General features: G+C 40.1%; 1 protein-coding gene across 1 annotated transcript in view; it reads left to right on the forward strand.

Moving 5' to 3' along the window:
• Window positions 1-19,758, forward strand: part of tek (TEK tyrosine kinase, endothelial) — a 30,163-nt gene extending 10,405 nt beyond the window's left edge. The window contains exons 2-23 of the mRNA XM_059549307.1: window positions 1,539-1,841; window positions 1,958-2,068; window positions 2,355-2,510; window positions 3,220-3,351; window positions 8,121-8,258; window positions 8,470-8,592; window positions 8,681-8,826; window positions 8,940-9,084; window positions 9,790-9,948; window positions 12,217-12,351; window positions 12,431-12,706; window positions 13,406-13,714; window positions 14,479-14,639; window positions 15,110-15,320; window positions 15,410-15,520; window positions 15,612-15,802; window positions 18,649-18,762; window positions 18,835-18,905; window positions 19,020-19,060; window positions 19,153-19,249; window positions 19,321-19,420; window positions 19,528-19,758. Coding sequence (XP_059405290.1) covers window positions 1,539-1,841; window positions 1,958-2,068; window positions 2,355-2,510; window positions 3,220-3,351; window positions 8,121-8,258; window positions 8,470-8,592; window positions 8,681-8,826; window positions 8,940-9,084; window positions 9,790-9,948; window positions 12,217-12,351; window positions 12,431-12,706; window positions 13,406-13,714; window positions 14,479-14,639; window positions 15,110-15,320; window positions 15,410-15,520; window positions 15,612-15,802; window positions 18,649-18,762; window positions 18,835-18,905; window positions 19,020-19,060; window positions 19,153-19,249; window positions 19,321-19,420; window positions 19,528-19,602 — 3,305 coding nt within the window. The 3' untranslated portion in view covers window positions 19,603-19,758. The remainder of the gene's footprint in view (window positions 1-1,538; window positions 1,842-1,957; window positions 2,069-2,354; window positions 2,511-3,219; window positions 3,352-8,120; window positions 8,259-8,469; window positions 8,593-8,680; window positions 8,827-8,939; window positions 9,085-9,789; window positions 9,949-12,216; window positions 12,352-12,430; window positions 12,707-13,405; window positions 13,715-14,478; window positions 14,640-15,109; window positions 15,321-15,409; window positions 15,521-15,611; window positions 15,803-18,648; window positions 18,763-18,834; window positions 18,906-19,019; window positions 19,061-19,152; window positions 19,250-19,320; window positions 19,421-19,527) is intronic.
• Window positions 19,759-26,275: the final 6,517 nt, after the last annotated feature.

Below are 26,275 nucleotides of genomic sequence, written 5' to 3' on the forward strand. Positions count from 1 at the left end.
AGTAGATCTGACAGTGTTCTGATGAAAGTGCTGTGTATATATGGAGGTGCGTAGATGAGGAGCGGCAGGTGCAGGTGATCAGAAGGCGGGTGATTGGGAACGAGTGGGCGTGGTGATGGAACCTGGCGGTCTGGATGTGTTGCTGACAATTATAGCCTATATATATATATATTATTTTTTAATTAAAAAAAAATTTTTTTTTTTTTGATGACTCTCCTCATCCCCTGAGGTAACAACAACTATATTGAAGGGGTTTTATATACAGCAGTCAACAGACGACCTTATAAAAAATAATAAATCCTTTTATTAGTTTGTGGATTTGCTTTAGCTAGAAAGAGCTAACGTTACTGAACATAAATAAAATGTGCAAAGGGATTTAGAAAAAATACCCTTAGAAAGAGCTACTGTACTGCATTACTTCATATGCTTGCGTCTGACCTGCAGCGATATCATTCTGGCTTGGTGGGGTGTCAGCTAGCGAGTCATCTGATTCTGACCGTGTTCTTTTAGTACTCAGAGTCTGAAGCCAGGAGAGCATATTAAGTGTTGTTCACTGTATTTGTATTTTTACCGAGCCGAGTGTGCGCGTTTTACACACCCTCTCCGACCACGTTGAGTTGTTGACACTGACAGCGGCAAAAGCGACGCATGCGCTTTTTACTTGTAAAACTCAAGGGTGTATGGGTAATGTAATCTCTGCTCTCGGTGGGATGAATTAGGAAAGCACTGATTGTTTCCAAAATGACATACACCATATACATTTACTAACTACATAATCAGAGCGTGGCATCGTTTCACTCCCACATTTAGACATTTCTGAGTTGATCTTCCATATTTACATTTCCAGTAGTTTTATCAGGTTCAAATGTATTTATATAGCACAATTAAAACAACAAGAATGTTGACCAAAGTGCTTAACAAGCAGAGCATGTACACACAAAATAAAACAGGGCTGGAAGGTATTCAGTCCAACCATAACAAGATAATTTAAATTACATTAAAAAAAATAAAATATCCAGTATTTCAGTTTTGGTACATTCAGTGTTTTATGTGGTCAGAGTTGAGTCATGGAGTGATTTGACGGGCGTCAAACACAGAGACAGTTTTAAAGCCACAGGTGTAAGTCTCCTGATGTGCAGACCACATAAAACAGGTTTCACATCACTTCGTTTCAATGCCATAATGGATTTGTTGTCAGTATTGGACGGTTCAGAAGTGCATATGCTGTGTTACTAATTGTGTTACTGGCTTGGTAACAGAAGCATAATTTACTCAGCTATACACGTAATTACAGCAGAAGAACACATTTAGACAATACAGACAATAATATGAGTGGTAAATGTACAGAGGTGAGTTAGATGAGCAGATAGAACAAGCTGAAATGTAAAGATGGGTGTGTTTGCTCTTGTCCTGCAGCACTGAGTGAAGATGCTGCTGTGTCACCAGAAGAGCTCATTGAGGAGTTCAGCAGGACAGTCCTGAGCCAGAATGGCTCTTTGATTCACTCAATAATGATGATTCCTGTCATGTTTCCGCAGGCAGAGCTCTAGACGTCTCAGATGTGACTCTGATCAATCCGGACCCGGTCGTGTCCTCGGTCAACTCGCCGTCTCTGCTGTGTGTGAGCAGCGACTGGACCGTTTCTGGCACCGGATCGCTGAGTCTGGGCCACGAGTATCCTGATCATAAAGCTCATGTCCTGAGTGCTGAACCAGACAGAAGCTACCACTCCGCCGCTAAAGTCACCTGGATGTCCCGCAATCATACCTTCGGAGCTTTTTACTGCCAACTCAAAAACTCTAACAGGAGTAAAGTCTACACCTACAAGATGCTCCATGAAGGTAATAACACTAAGAAGTGAGCAGTGCTTTGGCTCCTGTGAAGGGAAAGACTTGTTTGTTTGTGCATACACTGCACTTCTAACCAGATGGGGTTTGATTATTTCCTTTTCCTTCAGCTGCTTTCATCCCTGAATCTCTGACAATCACTGTTAATGAAGGTGAAGATGTTAACATCTCTTACTCAAGAAAGACAGATTTACCAGAGGATGCAGTCATCTATAAAAATGGTGGGAACTCAGTTGTACAGTTAATAAACAATATAAAACATATATAACATATATAAATCTGTGTCTCTATGCAGGCACAATAAAGATTTTAAACTTTTATTATTAGTTATTTGCTTCTGTTTTTTTTTGGCTTACAGTTTCTATTTTTTTTTTGTAAACTGCGTTTACATGTGCTCAGTATTTACCACATAATCCTTGTTTTCTGGCAGAAAAGAAGAATATATATTATATATAATATTATAGTTTTCATTGTTGTAGCTATTGTTGTTTTTGTTTTTGTTTACAGGAAAGTATGAACACACATCACCAAAAGGGGACTTTATGGATGTAATTAATTACTCAATAATCAATGCAAAAGCCCAAAGCCATGCTGGAATATATGAGATCCGTTACATTTCTGAAGCTCCATCCAGCGTAGCAATAACCCGACTGATCGTCAGGAGTAAGTCACAGTCACACTCGTTAAAGTGTCTGGTAATGTTTAGAATCTATGCACTTGATGTTTAAGTCATAAGTGTTATTACCATGGAAATTAATAATTCTACACCTCACTGTAAGTTGCAATATAAATACTTCATTTCTGGCCATTAAGTTGGTTAAACACCCATTTAGTGATTCATGGATTTGTAAGTCATAATACATTTGTCTGGATCTCCAGCAATATTTGGCTGCTTTAAACAGTTTGCAGGATGTGTGTCTGCATCTCTCTCTGTATCATGATCATGCTTTCACTGAATACCTTGATTTAATTATTGAAATAATGATGAATTAACATGATGAATCATTCCACTGACCTGAATGCGATAATTCTTTATGAAAAGCTTATTGAAGATTGTAAAAAGTCTGCATTCAGTCTTGTGGTTTATTCAGTGATCTGCTGGTGTCTAAAGAATAAAAACACGTAATATTGATGTCAAACACACTTCTGATCTGTTCTATGCACGTCTTTTTAGTGATTTGCTCATCTATAATAATGGTTTTGAATTATTCATATTTTTTCAGCTTATATGAATGTCAAAATATGGATCAATGTTTTTAAGAGTGCTGAAATGATTATCAATGATTTTCTGCCTTAAAGTTAAAGAAGAGTATGTGTTTTCAGCAGACTATGAGCTTCTGTGAAATAACGGTCAGTTGTTACGTTGTTAAAGGTTGTAAGGCTGGTTTGTGGGGAGCAGATTGTACGAAATCGTGTCTGTCCTGCGCTAACGGAGGCGTGTGTGATGATGTGACAGGAGAATGCATCTGCCCTCCAGGGTTTAAAGGACCCACCTGTGAAACAGGTAACAATCTTTGCTCCAATAATCAATGGTCACGTTTATTACAGGGGCCATGTTTAGCTTTGATATTCACATGATCGATTTATGAAGCAGACCCTATTTTGACAGGTTTTTAGGGCTCATATCATGAAGAGTCAAAATATTATATAAGATTAATATATGACGGATTAATGACGCTTATTCAGAGTTTAAACACAAGAAGTAGGAGTTTATATTCAGTGTTATATTTATATTCAGGCTGCTGTGGTGTGTGTGTGGTGTTGTGTTTTGTGTGTGTTTAGTGCTTGGTGTGTTGTGTATTTAATGTGTGTGTTGTGTTGTGTTTGTAGTGTTTGGTGTGTTGTGTATTTGATGTGTGTGTTGTTTGTGTGTAGTGTGTTGTGTATTTGATAAGAATTGTGTTGTGTGTATAGTGTGTTGTGTATTTGATTTGAATTGTGTTGTGTGTATAGTGTATTTGATGTGTGTGTTGTGTTGTGTATTTGATGTGTGTTGTGTTGTGTGTATAGTGTGTTGTGTATATGATGTGTGTGTGTTGTGTGTACAGTGTTTGGTGTGTTGTGTGTTTGATGTTTGTTGTGTTGTGTGCGTAGTGTGTTGTGTATTTGATGTGCGTGTTGTGTTGTGTGTGTAGTGTTTGGTGTGTTGTGTATTTGATGTTTGTGTAGTGTTTAGTGTGTTGTGTGTTGTGTGTGTGTGTGTGTGTGTGTGGTGTTTGGTGTTTTGTGTGTATAGTGTGTTCTTTATTTAATGTGTATGTTCTGTTGTGTGTGTAGTGTTTGGTGTGATGTGTATTTGATGTGTTTGTTGTGTATTTACAGTGTATGTTGTGTAGTGTGTATAGTGTGTTGTGTATTTGATGTGTGTTGTGTTGTGTGATTAATGTTTGGCGTGTGTTGTGTTGTGTGTATATAGTGTTTTGTGTATTTGATGTTTGTGTTGTGTGTGTAGTGTGTTGTGTATTTGATGTGTATGTTGTGTTGTGTGTATAGTGTGTTGTGTGTTTGATGTAGGTTGTGTTGTGTGTATAGTGTGTTGTGTATTTGATGTTTGTGTTGTGTTGTGTGTATAATGTTTGGTGTGCGGTGTGTCTGATGTGTGTTGTGTTGTGTGTAGTGTGTTGTGCATTTGATGTGTAAGTTGTGTGTGTAGTGTTTTTATTGTTGTGTATTTGATACGTGTGTGTTGTGTTATGTGTGTAATGTGTTCTGTGTGTTTTATGTAGGTTGTGTTGTGTGTATAGTGTGTTGTGTGTTTGATGTATGTAGTGTTGTGTGTATAGTGTGTTGTGTATTTTATGTGTGTGTTGTGTGTATAGTATTGTTGTCAAAAGACCCGGTACTTCGGTACCAAGTCGGTATTAAAAAAAAGAAAATGTGACGGTACCAGGTTTCTGTAAGTACCCGTGGTACAGAGGACCCGTTCAAACCCGGTTCTGGATGCATACAGCGCTATGATTTCCGCGAAGCAGAAAACGCGGACGGAATCTCAAAATCCAGTCATGAAAATGAAACTTACATTTTAATATGGACAGTCACGGAATTTGTCAAAGTTAGCATAAATTAATCAAATCAAATCTCAGTATGGACCAGTATCTGTAAATGTTAAGCCACAAAAGTTGGTTGAAATCTGCATCCTGCGTACATGTCTCTGTGTGAATGAATTAATGGTTTAAGTGAAAGTGACCTTCAGCCAAGTATGGTGACCCATACTCAGAATTTGTGCTCTGCATTTAACCCATCCAAAGTGCACACACACAGAGCAGTGAACACACACACACACACTGTGAACACACACCCGGAGCAGTGGGCAGCCATTTATGCTGCGGCGCCCGGGGAGCAGTTGGGGGTTCGATGCCTTGCTCAAGGGCACCTAAGTCGTGGTATTGAAGGTGGAGAGAGAACTGTACATGCACTCCCCCCACCCACAATTCCTGCCGGCCCGAGACTCGAACTCACAACCTTTTGATTGGGAGTCCGACTCTCTAACCATTAGGCCACGACTCCCATGAAGTTGTTTACTACATAGACTGAAGCGCATGACGCGTGCAATAATGAGGACATACAACATCACCAGAACTGTTCTGAGTCACTTGTCTCACTTCACAAGCATTTTACCGTTTCATTTGAGTAAAACCAGTGTCAATTTAAAGGTATTCACGGAAAACCGTCAAAACAGCCTCTACATTGCGAGTAAATCACTCACATATGTGAATAAATTTTAATCAGGGCGAGTAAATTATGTCTATTGTTAGAACTGTAAACTCTGTGTGAAGGAGCACGACTCGCCGTCGCTTTGCTGATAGCTCTGTTTCTCACACATGCAAAGAGAGAGAGAGCGAGAGTCTTACCACGCTGAATCGACATGCTACATGTAAACTATATTCTTGTTTGTCTTCTCCTGTCAAAATAATGTAGTTCATTAAGAATTATTAATATTTTCGAACAAGCAGAGGATATGCCGGTTTCTCCGGTAGTGGGCGGAGCTAATGCGCAAATGTCAATTTCATTGGCTGGCGCTCATCTTTCACCGTCCCTGTTTTGATTTCAGCAAATCAGTTCGACCGAACGCAGACAACGTGATTAATATTCATGAACCCAGCAGCTCATCAATCCATAGTGCATTGTACAGGTATATTGTTATTATGGTAGTAGAATTAGTAGTATTATCTTTTAATAATAATTATTATGATCTATTACTTTTTTTTTTACAGAAACCCTCAATGAACAAAAATAAGTTTGATAAATGACAAATATGCATTCATTACAAATTCATTTTTATATAAAGGCATTGTGCTAGAAATATTACTATTATTTTGTATAATGTATGTGATACTGCTACTACTGTTAATTAAAAATTAATCACACAATATTTCTTCCATGTTTTATTTTTAATAGCAAATCCCCTTTATTTAACAAAAAATAAAATGTGTTTAAATTTCATAAATTAAAAGACAAATTAAATTTGGGTCAAACTTGTTTACTGTTTTTCATAATTATATTACTTGTAGAAGAACTTTAAACACAATTTTAAATAAGTATAAAGAATGGCATTGGTTTTATTTTTAGTGATAAAAAGTTCTTTTTTTTTTAATTAGCATATTTTTGTGTTTTGCTTTGGTACCGAAATTGGTACAGAGAACCGTGGTTTGTCACTGGTATCGGTACCGAATACTGAAATTTTGGTACCGTGACAACACTAGTGTATAGTATGTTGTGTGTTGTGTCAACACGACTTGTTTTCTTCACAAATAAGACAAGAACCATCAGTGACCAATTCTCCACATCGCAGACTGAGGATAACTTCACAATGACACAATGCACAATGCACACTCCCCCTCCTCCTTCTCTCCACATTCAGAGATGGACATTTCCATCTCTGGAAGCCGCTCCTGTTGTTTAAGTCCTAGATCCTTCAGGGTGTCTTGGAGGGGTGAGGTTTCTAATTCACAACTTCTTGCTACTGGGGTTCCTCAAGGCTCACTACTTGGACCACTTCTTTTCTCCATCTACGTGACGTCATTAGGATCTGTCATTCAGAAGAATGGCTTTTCTTACCACTGCTACGCTGATGACACCCAACTCTACTTCACATTCCAACCAGATGACCCGATGGTATCTGCTCGCATTTCAACCTGAGTAACATGTCTAGCTGGATGAATGACCATCATCTTCAGCTTAACCTTATGAAGACAGAACTCCTGGTGGTTCCAGCTAACCCATCGTTTCATCACAACTTCTCTATACAGCTGGGCTCATCAACCATTACTCCTTCCAGGACAGCCAGAAACCTAGGAGTTGTGATGGATCATCAGTTAATCTTCACAGACCACATTGCTACAACTACCCGGTCCTGCAGGTTTGCCTTATACAACATTAGGAAGATTAGACCCTTCCTATCAGAGCAAGCCACCCAACTTCTTGTCCAAGCTCTTGTTCTCTCCAGACTGGACTATTGTAATGCTCTCCTGGCTCTTCCTGCATGTACTATCAAGCCTCTGCAACTGATCCAGAATGCAGCAGCAAGGGTTGTCTTCAATGAGCCAAAAACAGCTCACGTTACTCCTCTCCTCATCAGGTTACACTGGCTACCAGTAGCTGCTCACATTAAATTCAAGGTACTGATGCTTGCCTACAAGACCACCACTGGCATGGCACCAACTTACCTAAACTCACTGGTTAAATCTTATGTGCCCTCCAGAAGTTTGCGCTCTGCAAGTGAACGACGCCTTGTGGTATCATCCCAAAGAAGTGCAAAATCACTCTCACGGACCTTTTCCTGGACTGTGCCCAGCTGCTGGAATGACCTCCCAATCTATGAGTCTTTACTCATTTTCAAGAAACATCTAAAGACTCATCTTTTTCGCCAGCACTTAACAAACTAATACTAGCACTTACCTTTTCTTTTCTATCATATTCTTAAAAAAAAAACCCACCAACCTAGCTCTGTGTTCCTGTACTAGACCAACTGAGACTTGTCATGGCACTTGTATAATGTTGTTGTTCTCTTGTTGTCTGATTGATTCTATTGTTCTCATTTGTAAGTCGCTTTGGATAAAAGCGTCTGCATAATGATTAAATGCAAACGTAAATGTAAATGTTTGTTGTGTATTAGATGTGTGTTGTGTTGTGTGTATAGTGTGTAGTGTTTGGTTTGTTCTGTATTTGATGTGTGTGTGTGTGTTGTGTTGTTTGTGTAGTGTGTTTGATGTGTGTTGTGTTGTGTGTATAGTGTGTTGTGTATTTGATGTGTGTGTTGTGTTGTGTGTGTAGTGTGTGGCGAGGGACGCTTCGGCCGGAGCTGTAAGGAGCGCTGTGTGGATGGATTCTGTCGTTCTCTGCTCTTCTGTCTCAGAGAGCCGTATGGCTGCTCCTGTGCGTCTGGATGGAAGGGCTTCAACTGCAGCGAGGGTGAGAGGAAATACAGTTTAACACATGGGAAGACGCTCTGTTTATTATTCCTCATTTTACTGTGCCTAAATGCTAGTAAATGGTAGTACGGTGAACTAGTTTCACTGAAGGTGTTCTGAATTGTGTGCAATGAAAATAAACACTTGATGTGTACAAATATTTTGTTAAAATATTACTCGTTACACTTTTCATTTGGATTTTGTGATTCCAGACTGTCCGGACGGTTATTATGGTGCCGACTGTAAACAGAAGTGTGAGTGTGAACTGGGGAAATGCAATCGCTTCAGAGGATGTGTGTGTGAAGGCAAGCATGGAGCTCGCTGTGAGAAACCAGGTGAAAATCATTGATTTCAAAGAAACCGTCCTGTGTTTCTGGGAGATCTCTGGGCTGAATCCTTGTCTGCTTTTGATTCCTTTGAAAGACATGAGACCTGTTATCTTGAGCAGTCTGAGAGACATCGAGCTCAACTTGGGTGTCACTTACACAGTCAACTGCTCTGCATCAGGCCGACCTGCTCCTTTACACAGGGAAATAACCCTGGTCAAACCAGACAAGACCACTGTCTATGTAAGTCTCATCTCAATAGAAACACTACACCGGTTCTGCACGAGTCGCCGTGAGGTTTGATCTTCTTGAGCTACTGCGTTGTTCATGAAACCCTCTCCTTTCAATTTTCTCAGGCAGTGGACACACAGACAGAAAATGATCAAACGACGTCAGCATTCAGGGTGGAGAAGATCACTGTGTCAGCCGCTGGCCGCTGGTCTTGTCAAGTGAAAACCAAACACTATCAGGAGGAGAAAGAATTCATTGTAAATGTCAAAGGTGAGATTCTTCAGTTCCCAAGGTCCATCTCTATTTTCCTCCTAGCAATAGTCCCAAACAATTACAGCATACAGTGTTCAGGAGCCAAAATGCTATATGGTTATGAAATTAGTAATGTCCACAGTGAGAATATTAACTGTAAGTAATTACATTAAAACCTTAAAAATTAGTAGACAAAATAACCTCTCAATGATTGTTTGCCTATAGAAACACAAAAAATACTAAACTGAGAAAGGGCTTTATGCCTCTTTCAAGTCCTCCTGGGATGTTCATTAATAACTCAGCGTTCAAGTCCATTTGGTCAGAAAAAGATGGTGATTTACCTTTTCCACATAAAATTCAACGATTTTATAAACTCTACATCTACAAAGTAATGAATAAAGAATCTGTACCATTGTGTTTTAGTTTTTTCCTGTTTTTATTCAATTTATGAAGGTGATGTAAACTGAACCATTATATATTATGTGGTAATTATACAATACTATAATGTTTTGTATATGTAACATAGTTTTATTGTACATTACAATAAAGAATAATTTTATCAATTGCAACAAATTTACCATCAATAAAGACACTGCATACCTATAGTCTTTGGCTGCGTTTTGCTGTAATTAATGCTCTATTAGTTTTGCTGTAATTAATGCATTAATAACAGGCTGCACTGACTTCATTAGTTGGTTAGTGCTCAGCTGCTTCTGGTTTCAGTTCCTCCGAAGCCCCAGAATCCTCCGCTCCTGAACGACAGCGGCCCGCATCACCTGCTGCTGCTGCTCAATGAAGAGCCCTATGCCGGAGACGGACCGGTCATCTCAGTCAGGGTCAACTACAAACATACCAGCTCATCTACATGGAGAAGTGTTGAGGGTAATGGCACTCGTGTGTTCTTGTGGTGTGCTGCTGCATAAGACAGCTGGAACATTTCATATCCAAGGATACAGGTCACTGTGTTGCTCTTGGCAAACTGTCCAGTGTTATAAATATTTCCACTGTGTAACAGATTACAAATTGGTGATGAGCTGAACATATTTCTGATCGCCGTCAAATACAGAAGATATTATGACTAGTCAGAAGAATGTGGGTGAAGTCTTTGCTCCGGAAGGGCCTTTCATTTCACAGAGGTGGAAAAGCACTGACCTCATCTGATGCTTGTGTTGTTTCTAGGGATGTAATGATGTACCGTGAGCCGGTTGAAATTGAATCTATACAGATATGTGATGGATAAAGTCGTTTGAGATGTTAAATAAATCACAAAATAACTCAGGGTTAGAGTTTATATGAATGTATCTGAGGGAAGTGACTGTCTTTAGAAAAGTTTAGATTTTCTTTCCATTTTGCCTCTGTATAATGTATAGAGTCCGTAAGCGCAGGGCTGCTTTGTTTACAGTGGTAACCAAGGAAATGCTGTATCGCTGCTGTTCCATAAGCGCCACCTGCTGGCAGACAGTGAATTTGCATCTCTTTTAACTCGTCTGCTGTTTCTGTTTCATTTAGATGTGTTTTATGTAATATAGTTTCAAAACACTAAAGTCAGACCATTCTGCTGCTTAAAATTTGACAATTATACAATCTAACTTAGATTCACTAGTTCACGCTTACATATAATTAGCTGAGGTATGGTATGCGTATTTGGCGTGCTGTCCGGGGAAGGGCTCCGAGCTCGGGAATGGCCCGAACCTAGAGTACCCCCCCTTCGCCGTCTATTTATAAAGTGAACTCAAAGTGAGGAGATGGGGTGGAGGAGGGATGCTGATAAACCGTCAATGGATGGAGGGAAGCCAGCGATATTTATACTATGGGATTGATTACTTGATTATGGTCCACCTGTGTTGATTAGGCTGAGTATCTGACGCGCTCCTCCCGAATCTTATTAATAAAATTTCATTTAAAAACTGCTCATGCTTAAAATATGCAGCATCTCTATTTGGACCATGATTAAAACCCAGTGGTTGACTGTAATTTGTTTAAATGTAAAGAGCACAGGCAAAGCCTTGGTTTGTTTATATGAACAGATTTCCTTTATTTTGTTTGTTTTATTGTTTGACAAAATTTTAAACATAATACAAAAAAGTTAAAATTTTTGAATTAGCTAAAGCAGCCATCTTTTTCTCGTCAAATTACTGTCCAAAACACAACCCAAATATTTTACTTTTTGTTTAGGTGTAATAATTTGATCTTTTTTCAATTTAGCAGTCAAGTCGATTAATATAACTTCAGTTTTCCACAAATGTAAAGACTATTATGGCAAAACCATTTGGAGACCCCTTCAATTTCTCGACTTCATTCATTTTCAATATTTTCCTTCCTCTCATGAGACACAATTATTGCTGCATCATCTGCATATAATAAAAGCTTATTTGAATAGCTATAATAATATAATATAATATAATATAATATAATTTATATATAATAAAAGAAGGAAAGGACTGAATACACTCCCTTGTGGAACGCCATATGAAATGAAGATAGTCTTCAGTCTGCTCAAAAATAATATTTTCTATCACTTTTGATAATATACTCAGAATCGACACCAACCTATAATTATTACACTCAAACCTACTACCTTTCTTAAAAGGGGAATAACTCTAGCTTGCTTTAACTCATAAGGAACCTTACCTTGACAAACTGACAGATTTATAGTATGGATAACCAATGGAGTAATAAAATTGACTCAATCCTTAAGAAACTTCACTGGAATATTATCTCACCCTTTTGCTACTTTTTAAGATTTATTCATTTCTTAAAAACAAAAACCCTCCCTTTCTATTTATAATTGTCTTAAATCGTATTTTGTTAAAAACAAAACCGTTTTGTTAAATAAATCAGTATTAAGAATCGCATCGCATCATGAGTTGAGTGAATCGTTACATTCCTAGTTGTTTCACTTAATATAAGGGAATTTTCTTAACTAGCTAAATGTGTTTGTTGGTGCAAACAGAAGGTTGTTTAGTTCTGGGCACATGTGTAAGAAAACAGTCTAATCACAGCTTTCTTGAACATGTTTGTGTATGTCTTTGGCTCATTGTTCTTGTTAAGTGGACTGATACTCAATATGTGGCAAATTGTCACTAAACTGTGGAACTGCTTTTGTATGTTTGATTAGATTAGAGACACATTTCTCCATGTTTTCCACAGCGAGCGGTTCTCTGGTGAGGTTGGACAACCTTTCTCCCATGACCCAATACACCACACGGGTGCAGCTGAGTCGCCACGGACCGGGAGGAACCGGCCAGCCTGGACCCGAAGCCACTTTCTCCACACAAATGCTCGGTAAGAGCTCAAACAACACGTTCAATCGCTGTCACTTTCAACACACGGCAAGATGACAAGACGCCTGTGTTTGTCTCAGAGCTCCCTGTGGGTGTGAAGCTGACCCCCATCAATCAGACCACGCTGCGCCTGTCGTGGGACGCCGCTCCTGCCGAGGAGGACTGGACTTATGAGGTCACGTGTCAGCAGGTCGGAGCTTCAGGGACCGAGAGGAGATTTCAGCTCACATCAAACTCCTCCAACCTCCATCTGAGTGAGCTGGAACCCAGACACAAATACCAGTGCAAGGTGAGGACGAGCAAAAGTGCTGCAGGACAGGCCTGTCCCACCGTCAGCGCCTGGACACAGAGCGACCGTAAGTTTGTGCCTCTCACTTTTTAAAGATCGCAGCCATTTGTGTCCCTGCAGCACAGAAGCAGTCATCAGTGTCACAGATATATTTGTAAAAATAGACAACAATACATTGTATGAGTCAAAATTATACATTTTTCTTTTATGCCAAAAATCATTAGGATATTAAGTAAAGATCATGTTCCATGAAGATATTTTGTAAATGTCCTACCGTTAATATATAAAAACTTAATTTTTGATTCATTTGAACAACTTTAAAGATGATTTTCTCAATATTTTTTTGCTCCCTCAGATTCCAGATCTTCAAATAGTTGTATCTCAGACAAATATTGTCCTCCTTACAAACCAGACATCAATGGAGAGATGATTTATTCAGCTTTCAAATGTACAAATCTCAATTAAAAAAATTTACCCTTATGACATATGTATTGATTCCCGTTGTTACTGGCGTGTCATCACAGCTACACAGCACTGAGAGATCCGTGTCTCCTCTGAAAGCTCTACTGATGTCTCTCATCCACCAAAGTCAGAGCACTGGTCAAAACACAGTTTCAAAGCAAATTCACAGAAAAGGATGATAATGGCAAAAATAACCAAGCAGTTTGGTTGATTATTAAAGTGCTTTGTGTGAGTGTTCTTTTTGTTTGCGGATGAGTTTGATATACTAGTGGAGTTATTGATTGGTTATGCTGTGATCCATTAGAGCCTCCTCCTCCTCCTGCCAACATCTCCACCTGTAACATCAGTGACTCCTCAGCCAGCATCACCTGGTCAGTGGCCGAGGGTCACTCCATCTCCAGAGCCATGATCCGCTACCAGCAGACAGAGCAGACGGACTACAGTCAGCAGGTGGAGCTCGACGTGCAGGACCAGACCAACATGCGCTTCCAGCTCAGGGGTCTGAGGACCAACACCACCTACCAGCTGGAGCTGTGGAGCGTCAACAACATGGGAGAGAGTGTGGAGAGACCGCAGATCACCCTAAAGACGCTGACACCGCAGGAGAGCTCACGTGAGTCTCTGTGCTGTCTCTGTTCCCCTGAAGAAATCAGTCCAGCAGAGTAGTTAATGACAGAAGCAGCTTTTCTGTGTGAACACTAGTGCAGCTTCACAAGCGTGTTCAAAGGAGCACATGTCAGCATCTGAACCCTGTGAGACACTCTGAGAGAGTAACACTGCCCATCTACAGGATCTACATAAGCCTCAAAATTGTGGTAAATTCTCTTCTGCATTTGACAAGAACCAGAGAAACACTGCAAAAAAGGCTTATCTTACGTAAAATGAGAATTTTACTTAACCCCACTGGCAGATAATTTTACTTGTTTTAAGCAAAATGCACTCATGTTGTAATTTTTTTTATATATTTTGACTAGAAACGACAAAAATTCTAAGGAAGATAAGCCCTTTTTTGTTGCAGTGAATACGATATCTGTCATAAACAGGTAAACACTTTATCACCATGTGATGCAGGCACAGGCAATAAGATCAAACAGTTCTACAAATTGTCTACAAATCAGCATTTACAGTCATTATTTTACAAATAATGACAATAAATGCAGCTATGGACATTATGTAGAGAGTTGGACATATCTTCATATCTTGATCAAAATGAGTAAGAACGTGGAGGAAGAAAGACAAACATTAATTAAATATGAACCATTATTAACATTTAACATCAACAAACATTTAATAAGTGACGTTATTTAACACTTGATGATATTAATGCCATTCTAAAATGCTATTGATGACAGTGATTGTAAACGGTTGCACTTTCAGAGCTGCATGGGTTCCAGGCTCACGGTAACATGCTCTTCTTTGCAATCCTGGGCTCCGCCGGCATGACGTGCATCACTATCCTGTTGGCCTTCTGCATCGTCCTGCAGCTCAAGAGAACCACCTTCCAGAGACGCATGGTGCAGGCCTTCCACAACGTAGCGGTGAGACGCCGACCCAAATTCAGCATTCTCACTGACCGTATGCATTCATTTACAGATCTATCACAGTCAAAATCATCTGAATTCAGTCACAGCTTTATCTCTATATCAGGGTTAAAGCCAGGTCTCACCAAGAATGATAACTATAAAGATGACTGTATATTAAAAAAAAGAATAATTCTGAAAGTGGTTCCAATGCTATTGTTTATCTGTGCCTTTATTGTTATAGCTGTGGTGTGGATTCTGCTATTCTTTAATATTGAAAACGATTTTTAGAACTGTATCTTTATAATTATCTTTATAGTTATCGTCCTTGGTGTGAACACAGACTTGAAGGATCTCAAACTAAAACTTCTCCATTAGGCAGTGTTTAACTTCAGTTCAGAGTTATGATCCTGAAGTCCTTCAGTAGCTGCTTCAGGTGTGTTGGAGCTGAACACTCCTGTAAACATCAATCTCTCCTGTGCTCACAGAGAGAGGAGCCTGTGGTCCAGTTTAGCTCAGTGCCGCTAAACGTCTCCAAAAAAGTTCCCAGTTCCAGCCAATCTGTGGCCTATCCCACCCTGGAGTGGAGCGACATTAAGTTCCAGGATATAATCGGAGAGGGAAACTTTGGGCAGGTGCTAAAAGCTCGCATTAAGAAAGACGGCCTGAGGATGGACGCTGCCATCAAGAGAATGAAAGGTGAGAAGCATTCAATGAACACAGTCAGAATGTGTGTCAGCATTCACAAAATTTCTCTCACAATGTCTCGATCTCTGTCTTAACTGTAGAATATGCCTCTAAGGACGACCACAGAGACTTTGCTGGGGAACTCGAGGTCTTGTGTAAACTGGGTCATCATCCAAACATCATTAACCTTCTGGGAGCGTGTGAACACAGAGGTGTGCACCTCAATTCCACAGACATTTATTTATCTTCTCCAATGTGACATGACTGTGTTTGAGAGCTCAATCACACTGTCTTCTACTGCAGGTTACCTGTATCTGGCCATTGAATACGCTCCTCACGGAAACCTGCTGGACTTTCTGCGTAAGAGCCGTGTTTTAGAGACGGACCCTGCCTTTGCCATCGCTAACAGCACCGCGTCCACGCTCTCCTCGCAGCAGTTACTGCACTTTGCTGCGGATGTGGCTCGTGGCATGGACTACTTGAGCCAGAAACAGGTGAGCGTGGAAAACTATACTGTAATAATTCTGCTCCAATTCATATATAAAAAATATTTGTTGGATTCAGTAATGAAAATATATATAAATAATATCTATACATGTCATGGGTTGCTATGATGAATCAAGTGCACAACAAAGGGGAAGCCATTTATGCTGGTGGGGGGGGGGGGTCAGTTCTCCTCTGACCAGACGAAACCAGTAGTTCAATTCCAGGCTGCAGCAAAGTCAGATTGTGCAGAAGAATCATCTGTTTCCTGTGGTCTTGTCCTGGTGCTCCTCTGAGACAAGGTCTTTACAGGGGATCTGTATCTGGGGCTCTAGTTGTCCTGGTCTCCGCTGTCTTTCAGGGATGTAGAGGTCCTTTCTAGGTGCTGATCCACCATCTGGTCTGGATACGTACTGGATCCGGGTGACTGCAGTGACCCTCTGATCTGGACACAGACTGGATCTGGTGGCCACGGTGACCTCGGAACAAGAGAGAAACAGACTAATATTAGCGTAGATGCCATTCTTCTAATGATGTAGCAAGTACATAGGGTGTTATGGGAAGTGTTTCCGGTTCTGGTTTACCTAATTAATGCAGCCTAAAAATCCTTTAACGGATTTGGATAATAAAAGCATATTAGTATGTTATGTGTATGCCAGGTTAAAGAGATGGGTCTTTAATCTAGATTTAAACTGCAAGAGTGTGTCTGCCTCCCGAACAATGTTAGGTAGGTTATTCCAGCGTTTAGGCGCCAAATAGGAAAAGGATCTGCCGCCTGCAGTTGATTTTGATATTCTAGGTATTATCAAATTGCCTGAGTTTTGAGAATGCAGCGGACGTAGAGGATTATAATGTAAAAGGAGCTCATTCAAATACTGAGGTGCTAAACCATTCAGGGCTTTATAAGTAATAAGCAATATTTTAAAATCTATACGATGTTTGATAGGGAGCCAGTGCAGTGTTGACAGGACCGGGCTAATATGGTCATACTTCCTGGTTCTAGTAAGAACTCTTGCTGCTGCATTTTGGACTAGCTGTAGTTTGTTTACTAAGCGTGCAGAACAACCACCCAATAAAGCATTACAATAATCTAACCTTGAGGTCATAAACGCATGGATTAACATTTCTGCATTTAACATTGAGAGCATTGGGTTAGGGTTAGGCTATGCATATTAGTTTTTCAAATTGGTATTGAGATTTGTAACTCTAAGAAGAGCAGTCTCAGTACTATGATACGGTCTAAATCCTGACTGGAAATCCTCACATATACCATTTTCTCTAAGAAGGAATATAATTGTGAGGATTCTACCTTTTCTAGTATCTTGGAAAGAAAAGGGAGATTCAAGATCGGTCTATAATTAACTATTTCTTTGGGGTCAAGTTGTGGTTTATTTGATGAGAGGCTTAATAACAGCCAGTTTGAAGGTTTTGATAACATGTCCTAATGACAATGAGGAATTAATAATAGTCAGAAGAGGATCTATGACTTCTGGAAGCACCTCTTTCAGGAGCTTAGATGGTATAGGGTCTAACATACATGTTGTTGGTTTAGATGATTTAACAAGTTTATACAACTCTTCCTCTCCTATAGTAGAGAATGAGTGGAACTGTTCCTCAGGGGGTCTATAGTGCACTGTCTGATGTGATACTGTAGCTGACGGCTGAATGGTTGCAATTTTATCTCTAATAGTATCGATTTTAGAAGTAAAGTAGTTCATAAAGTCATTACTGCTGTGGTGTTGGGAAATGTCAACACTTGTTGAGGCTTTATTTTTTCATTAATTTAGCCACTGTATTGAATAAATACCTGGGGTTATGTTTGTTTTCTTCTAAAAGAGAAGAAAAGTAATCGGATCTAGCAGTTTTTAATGCTTTTCTGTAGGATATGTTACTTTCCCGCCAAGCAATACGAAATACCTCTAGTTTTGTTTTCCTCCAGCTGCGCTCCATTTTTCGGGCTGCTCTCTTTAGGGTGCGAGTATGCTCATTATACCATGGTGTCAAACTGTTTTCCTTAACCTTCCTTAAGCGTAAAGGAGCAACTGTATTTAAAGTGCTAGAAAAGAGAGAGTCCATAGTTTCTGTTACATCATCAAGTTGTTCTGAGGTTTTGGATATGCTAAGGAATTTGGACACATCAGGAAGATTACGTACAAAGCAGTCTTTTGTGTTAGAAGTGATGGTTCTTCCATACTTGTAACAAGAAGTAGAATTTACAATTTTGGCTATATGAAGTTTGCACAAAACTAAATAATGATCTGAGATATCATCACTTGGCTGAATAATTTCAACACCATCAACATCAATTCATCAGTATTAAATCTAGAGTATGATTTCGACAATGAGTAGGTCCTGAAACGTGTTGTCTAACACCAATAGAGTTCAGAATGTCTATAAATGCTGATCCCAATGCATCGTTTTCATTATCAACATGGATATTAAAATCACCAACTATTAAGACTTTATCTGCAGCCAGAACTAACTCGGATGTAAAATCACCAAACTCTTTAATAAAGTCTGTATGGTGCCCTGGTGGCCTGTATACAGTAGCCAGTACAAACATAACAGGGGATTTATCATTAACATTTGTTTCTCTGGATAATCAAGGAATCAAGGAGCAGCACAAACACAGCAAAGCATATCCAACGTGACATAAATAATAACCAACGAGGACTGAACAGAAATGGGGAGAACTTTTACAAAAGCAAGAGAGGGACTAATGACAGAGGCGGTGTGGTGATTAGCTTTGCACCACTGCACAATTAATTAACTCCAGATTAAGGCTGTAAAAACATTTCTCAAAAACACTTACATAAACAATGACAATCAGCTTCTCCATGAATATTGTTCTCTGCAGTTTATCCATAGAGATCTAGCAGCCAGAAACATCCTGGTGGGAGAAAACTTTGTGGCAAAGATTGCTGATTTTGGCCTGTCCCGAGGTCAGGAGGTTTACGTGAAGAAGACCATGGTAATGACACAAAGACAGCTGATCTTGTCATGCATTATTGTACATGCGTGATTTTAACATGTTTTTCCACAGGGGCGTCTGCCAGTGAGATGGATGGCCATCGAATCTCTGAACTACAGTGTTTACACCACCAACAGTGACGTGTAAGAGTCTGTGTGTGTGTGTGTGTGTGTGTGTGTGTGTGTGTGTGTGTGAGTGAGTGAGTGAGTGTGTGTGAGTGTGTTTTGTGCTGAGAGTAACCGTGTCTCTCTGCTCAGGTGGTCGTATGGTGTCTTGCTCTGGGAGGTGGTCAGCTTAGGTCAGTCACAAGATCAGTGCAGTCAGAGTTCAAGGTCTGATAATGACTGTTTTCTTACGGACATGATGTGATTTGGTGGCTTTGATTGGCAGGTGGAACGCCGTACTGCGGCATGACATGCGCGGAGCTGTACGAGAAACTCCCGCAGGGCTATCGGCTGGAGAAACCGCTCAACTGTGACGACGAGGTGTAAGTCTCAAACACCTGTGTCGATCTGCAGATGATAGAGTGGAGATGAGTCTGCTTCTCTGTCTCTGCAGGTATGAGCTGATGAAGCAGTGCTGGAAGGAGAAACCTTACGAGAGACCTTCATTCGCTCAGATCTTGAGGTCACTCAATCGTATGCTGGAAGAGAGGAAGGTATGAAATCCAGAGATGGAGCATTATTTGTCTTCCAGTCAAGTTGCTCTGACGGTTTTAAACTTCATGTTGTTTTGCCCTAAACACTCTCCTCTCGTTCTCTCCAGACGTACGTCAACACCACGCTCTATGAGAAGTTCACATACGCTGGCATTGACTGTTCTGCAGAGGAAGCCGGCTGAAGCTTCGCGGTTGACAAATCTCAGAGTGCTTAACGAAAGGTTAATTAGATCCTCTGATTGGGATTCACAGTTTTACGCACATTGTGTTTCATTATATGACTACCAGATCATATTGTTTGTAGATTTCATTGTTTTTAATAAACGCCTGTCGTTTGATACTGAGAGCTAGATTGTTTTTAAATGTACATATTGTTTTGGGCAAAATAGAGCCCACAAAGCTTCTGGTTAAGCTTCTAGTTTTGTGACCAAATAAAGCAATATACAACTGTTTCTTAGCACACATGAAAAAACCCGACCTCTGCAGTACTGACAAATAAGAGCTCAGTGTGTGATCATGTGTGCAGGATACAGGAATTGGTTGGACCTCTTTCAAAAGTGTGTAAAAATGTTAGCTGTCATGATTAAAGGGATATTTCACTCAAAAATATCTGCTTAACCTCAGGGCATCCTAGATGTAGGTGACTTTATTTCTTCAGTAGAACACAGAGATTTTTGGGTACACTGCACTGCAATGCCTACATTTTCATTTTTGGGTGAACGATCAATTAAAGGAATTTTTTTGGCCATGAAACAGTTTCTTTAACTGGTCATTTTTAGACTTAGAAACACTGGTAATTCAGCTTCCACTTGACCTCTTTGAATTTATCCACGCTCCATCTCATTTTAACATTATGATCACCAAAGTCACTATGTTTATGTATGCTGAATTAACCCATTCTGTACAGAGCTGAAATTGGTTTCACATTTATTTGTATAGAGCTTTTCACAACACCGATCGTTTCAAAGCATCTTTATGGAAAAAGCATTTTAATGGTAGTGTCATTAGTCCCTCATGAATCTTGCATTAAATCATGAAACTTCCCTTAATCTTCAGCTCCAGGCGACTGTCAATCACAATCGTTTCAAACTGAAACCTACAATCCAATAACTCTACAAACAAGCACAAGCAAGTGTGCACAAGATGTTTTGTGATATCATAAAGCTTAATGATTAGGAGCACTTTTCAATATGCCAGAGAATTGTCACTTGCAATGTGAACATTTAATAGTAAAAGACTTACAAATGTTATACGTCACTCATTTGAGCTGATACGGCAGAAAACATGTTCTCTTGGAATTTATCAGTCTGCGGCTCTAATTTAATAATCCACATGAAGACAGTCTCCTGACGTCCTAACGAGGACAAACGTCTGGTCTCTCACGGCTGTCCCTCAGCCGTCTCTCTCTGTGCCATGATCACACACACCTCTTAGACCCGGAAGGCAGCAAAGCCGGTGGCCAGCAGACAGACGACTCCCAGAACATACCACCAGTTAAAGAGGCCGAAGGAAACTCCTTTGACGATGCAGTAGAGACCGAAACACACCAGAGCCACGGCGGAGAAGAGCTGCACGCACAGCGGCGGCCCGGACGAGGACGGTTTGTTACCAATGATGAAGCCTTCAGTCGCTAACGGTCTGGCAGACAGACCTGAGAGAAATCGGCTTGACTGGGAAAACAGTCCGACTGTGTCATGATGAAGAACGAGCAGCACAAATGTGTTCATCTGGAGCTGAAGCAGAGATGCGATCGCTGTCTCTTATATCGGCCTCAGCTCACACATCTGAGATTACACCCGTCAAAGATCTGCAGTTTAATCCGGCGCGGATTTAAGATTGAAGCGTTTAAGAAACTTTTGATTTACAGGTTTCATGTAATCAAGGTAAGTGCGACTGATAAAGAGCTTACAGACTGCAAGTGTGGCTTTTTCAGGTCGGCTAGAGATACTCTGCAGAGAAATAACCAGATTTCAATACAAGGATATGTCAGAAGTATTACAAACAGCAGCGGCGAAAGTTAAGTACAATGTTTCTGAAAAAACCTTTATATACAAATATTTCAGCTATATGTTCTCATAAATGTTGAGAGTGATGCAGTTAAATACAATGAAAATATTCTTTATTGCAATATTTAAGAAATTTACAGGGCAGGATGCTCAAGTTTCAAACAAAAAAGATGGATGAAAGCTTGAAAGTGGAACTCACACAAGACCAATTTAATAACAATTTCATTTAAGTGGTTCAGTAACAGGATGAGATTTTAACAGAATCAGTGTGTGAGCATTTCTATTCACTTCAGCCGTCCTCCACTGAAGATGAGCAGAATTCACAGAATTACTCTGAGCATCAGATTTATAAGACATTCTTCAAATGATCCAGTGAAAACTCAAACTCAGTGCAACACAAACAGAATTCAAATGGCATGGTGATGAATGAAAACAGCTCATCCAAACCTCACAGAGCTGAATGTAACAATGAAGATGTCCTCTTCTGAGTGTGGGTTTGAGCAGATGTCTGGACGAAACACAACTGGTGATCATCTGATAGCATCTCACCACTAAATGGCGCTGCTCACGGTCAGCCTCGGCTCTAGAAATGATTTTTCATGAAAAATCTAGAAATGATCATAGCACTCCACCATACCTTGCAACATCTGGAATCACCAAACACCTATACACGCATCCTGTTCATAGACTTTAGTTCCGCTTTTAACACTATTAACCCATTTAAACTCTTTACCACACTCTTGGACATGAACATTGACCCAGCCATATGCCACTGGATAAGGAGCTTCCTGTGGAATAGATCACAGAGGGTGAAAGTTAATAACATAACCTCAGACCCTCTCACCCTCAGTACAGGAGCTCCTCAGGGCTGTGTTCTCTCCCCTTGGCTCTTTTCCCTTTATACGTCATACTTTAGATCCATGGACACTTCAGTGAAAATAATAAAGTATGCGGATGACACAACCATTGTAGGCCTCATCTCAGACAATGATGAAACACAGTACCGCATGGTGGTGGACCAAGCTGTAAATTGGTGTTCGAACAATGACCTCCAGCTCAACACAGCCAAAACCCAGGAACTCATTGTTGACTTTAGACATAGGCCATTTCCTAAAACACCAATACAAATAAATGGCAATTCAATCACCATCACTGACTCCTTTAAATTCCTAGGAACACATATTAGCAATAACCTGAAGTGGACAACTAACACTAATCAAATCATTGCAAAGGCTCAACAAAGACTTTACTTCCTCAGAGAGCTTAAAAAATACCGGATCAGACATCAGCTCCTTGTTCTGTTCTATTCCCCTATCATCGAGTCCATCATTACATCATCAATAACAGTATGGTATGGTAGCACAGACAGCCAAACAAAGAAAAAACTACAGCAAACTGTCAACAAAGCATCCAAGATCATAGGGAAACCACTGCCTTCAGTCGATTCCCTCTATACACTTTAAAGCGGGCAAAGAAAATCATCTCACCCCTCACATCCAGCGAACCACCTTTTTCAGCTCCTTCCCTCAGGGAGGCGCTACAGGTCACTCTCTACCAAGACCAAACGCTTCACAAACAGCTTTTTCCCCATAGCCATCAGGACTCTGAACTCCTCTCTTTAGTTTAGTTTTTCCTCTCATACACTACGCATGGTCATGTACCCACTGTATCTTGTACTGTTACATGTTGTGAAGTGTATTGTCTATTTGTTGTTTGTAATGTATGATGATGTAGAGCTTAAACATACTGTACCGAAAACAAATTCCACCGGCATTGTCATGTGGCTAAATAAACAATCTATCTATCTATCTAGAGTTCAGTGATGATGTCACGGCTCCTCCTGATGACCTCATCTCCACGGCAACGACCAGATCACAGAGTAAAGCCTCTCAGGTGTGTGTTTAGAGACGCTCACAAACACATTCTAGAGGTCATTTCCTTCTGAAATCCACAGAGAGAGAATCACATTAGCGCAATATCACACACACACACACGCACAGAGCATCTCTGTTGTTAGCTCCTACTCACTTTCTGTGTGAGCATCTCGCTGTGCTTCACAGAAGAAAGTAAGTCATACAGCTTCAGAAAAATATCAATGCAATCAGAATCAAGAACATGATGAGAAACAACAGCATTCACGACTGCAGATTCTGTTCATTTCTAAATGAAGAGAGTTTCAGAAGAAAGTAAGATGACACTATTATATTCACGCCATGGAAGCTCATGTGAAAGCCTGGTTCTGTTCTCACCAGCGGCTCCAGCTGTTTGTAGCAGGTGTTGACGTGCGCTTCGGCTCCCATCAGGAGGATCTGGTCGAAGTGATGGATGTAGACGTGCACGAACACACGGAAAAGACGACACAGGATCTTCTTACAGATCTGGATGAAGTTCTTTGGGAAGGGAATTCCTGAAAGACCAAAGCACAAAGAAGAAGAATGAAAGTAGAAAATCAAACAGAAAACAGAGAGGAAGTGGCAGAGGATGAAGATGTGGATCAGAAATGTCTCATAACCCAAGGAACATTACAGCAATGTATAATAATAATAAATAACCTTCAGTAACAGTCAGGGCTGTGATGGTCATCTGCTGCCAGCAGGGGCACATCACGTCACACACTCTATAACCAGCACAATAAGACGTTTGTACACAAATGTAATAACAGTAATAGTAGCAAATAGACTATAAGTCTACGGTGATTCACAATTATCTCAAACGCCATACACAGCGTTTCCTTTATATTGGGAGGTTTGAGCGCAGGAAAACACAGTTTGTGCATTCAGCAAAATAATTTTGTGAGGGGCGATGGACCTTGTTGTAAAACCAAATACTACATCGCTGATCTGGAGAAATTTCCATTCATGTCACCTATCTGCGCTTCTACAAGTGTCTTCAGGTTTCTGTGATCGCAAACGTCTGGCTGGTCAGGTTTGACGAATACAAATAAGACAGCGATAAATGAAAGACCTGGGAATGGTTCCTATTTCCAAGGGAGCGTGTGCAGACGAAGAGTTAATGAGCTGCAAAAGTGGCTGCTTAAAGGGGGGGGTACAATGGTGTTTCATGTATTCAGAGTTGTTCACAGTGTTAAAGAGACTCTCATGCTAAACATGGCCAAAGTAAAAGAAAATAATTTAGAAGAATGACTGAAAATTTCTGTGCCAAAAATCTTACTTCAGGGTTGGTACAAAATGTGTTTTTTTGATCGTGGATCTAATGACGTAGACGAGAACGGAACTAATTTCAATTTATAACAGTGTTTTCAGGATTTCTCAGAGGGCAGGCTTCAAGTTTAACTCGTTTGAAGTAATGGTGCTTCATATAACATTATCCAAAGAAACAAATGTTAATGATAAATCCCCTGTTATGTTTGTACTGGCTACTGTATACAGGCCACCAGGGCACCATACAGACTTTATTAAAGAGTTTGGTGATTTTACATCCGAGTTTTGGCTGCAGATAAAGTTTTAATAGTGGGTGATTTTAATATCCATGTTGATAATGAAAAATGAAACACATTTCAGGACCTACTCATTGTCGAAATCATACTCTAGATTTAATACTGATGAATTGATGTTGATGGTGTTGAAATTACACAGCCAAGTGATGATATCTCAGATCATTATTTGGTTTTGTGCAAACTTCATATAGCCAAAATTGTAAATTCTACTTCTTGTTACAAGTATGGAAGAACCATCACTTCTACCACAAAAAAGACTGCTTTTTAAGTTATCTTCCTGATGTATACAAATTCCTTAGCATATCCAAAACCTCAGAACAACTTGATGATGTAACAGAAACTATGGACTCTCTCTTTTCTAGCACTTTAAATACAGTTGCTCCTTTACGCTTAAGGAAGGTTAAGGAAACCAGTCTAACATCGTGGTATAATGAGCATACTCGCACCCTAAAGAGAGCAGCCCGAAAAATGGAGCGCAGCTGGAGGTATTTCGTATTGCTTGGCGGGAAAGTAACCTATCCTACAGAAAAGCATTAAAAACTGCTAGATCCGATTACTTATCTTCTCTTTTAGAAGAAAACAAACATAACCCTAGGTATTTATTCAATAAAGTGGCTAAATTAATGAAAAATAAAGCCTCAAAAAGTGTTGACATTTCCCAACATCACAGCAGTAATGACTTTATGAACTACTTTACTTCTAAAATCGATACACACTCTTGCAGTTTAAATCTACATTAAAGACCCATCTCTTTAACCTGGCTTACACATAACATACTAATATGCTTTTAATATCCAAATCCGTTAAAGGATTTTTAGGCTGCATTAATTAGGTAAACCGGAACCGGGAACATTTCCCATAACACCCGATGTACTTGCTACATCATTAGAAGAATGGCATCTACGCTAATATTAGTCTGTTTCTCTCTTATTCCGAGGTCACCGTAGCCACCAGATCCAGTCTGTATCCAGATCAGAGGGTCACTGCAGTCACCCGGATCCAGTACGTATCCAGACCAGATGCTGGATCAGCACCTAGAAAGGACCTCTACATCCCTGAAAGACAGCGGAGACCAGGACAACTAGAGCCCCAGATACAGATCCCCTGTAAAGACCTTGTCTCAGAGGAGCACCAGGACAAGACCACGGGAAACAGATGATTCTTCTGCACAATCTGACTTTGCTGCAGCCTGGAATTGAACTACTGGTTTCGTCTGGTCAGAGGAGAACTGGCCCCCCAACTGAGCCTGGTTTCTCCCAAGGTTTTTTTCTCCATTCTGTCACCGATGGAGTTTCGGTTCCTTGCCGCTGTCGCCTCTGGCTTGCTTAGTTGGGGACACTTCATCTACAGCGATATCGTTGACTTGATTGCAAATAAATGCACAGACACTAT

Source organism: Carassius carassius, chromosome 5 (assembly GCF_963082965.1).
Source record: "Carassius carassius chromosome 5, fCarCar2.1, whole genome shotgun sequence".
Taxonomy (NCBI): Eukaryota; Metazoa; Chordata; class Actinopteri; order Cypriniformes; family Cyprinidae; genus Carassius; species Carassius carassius.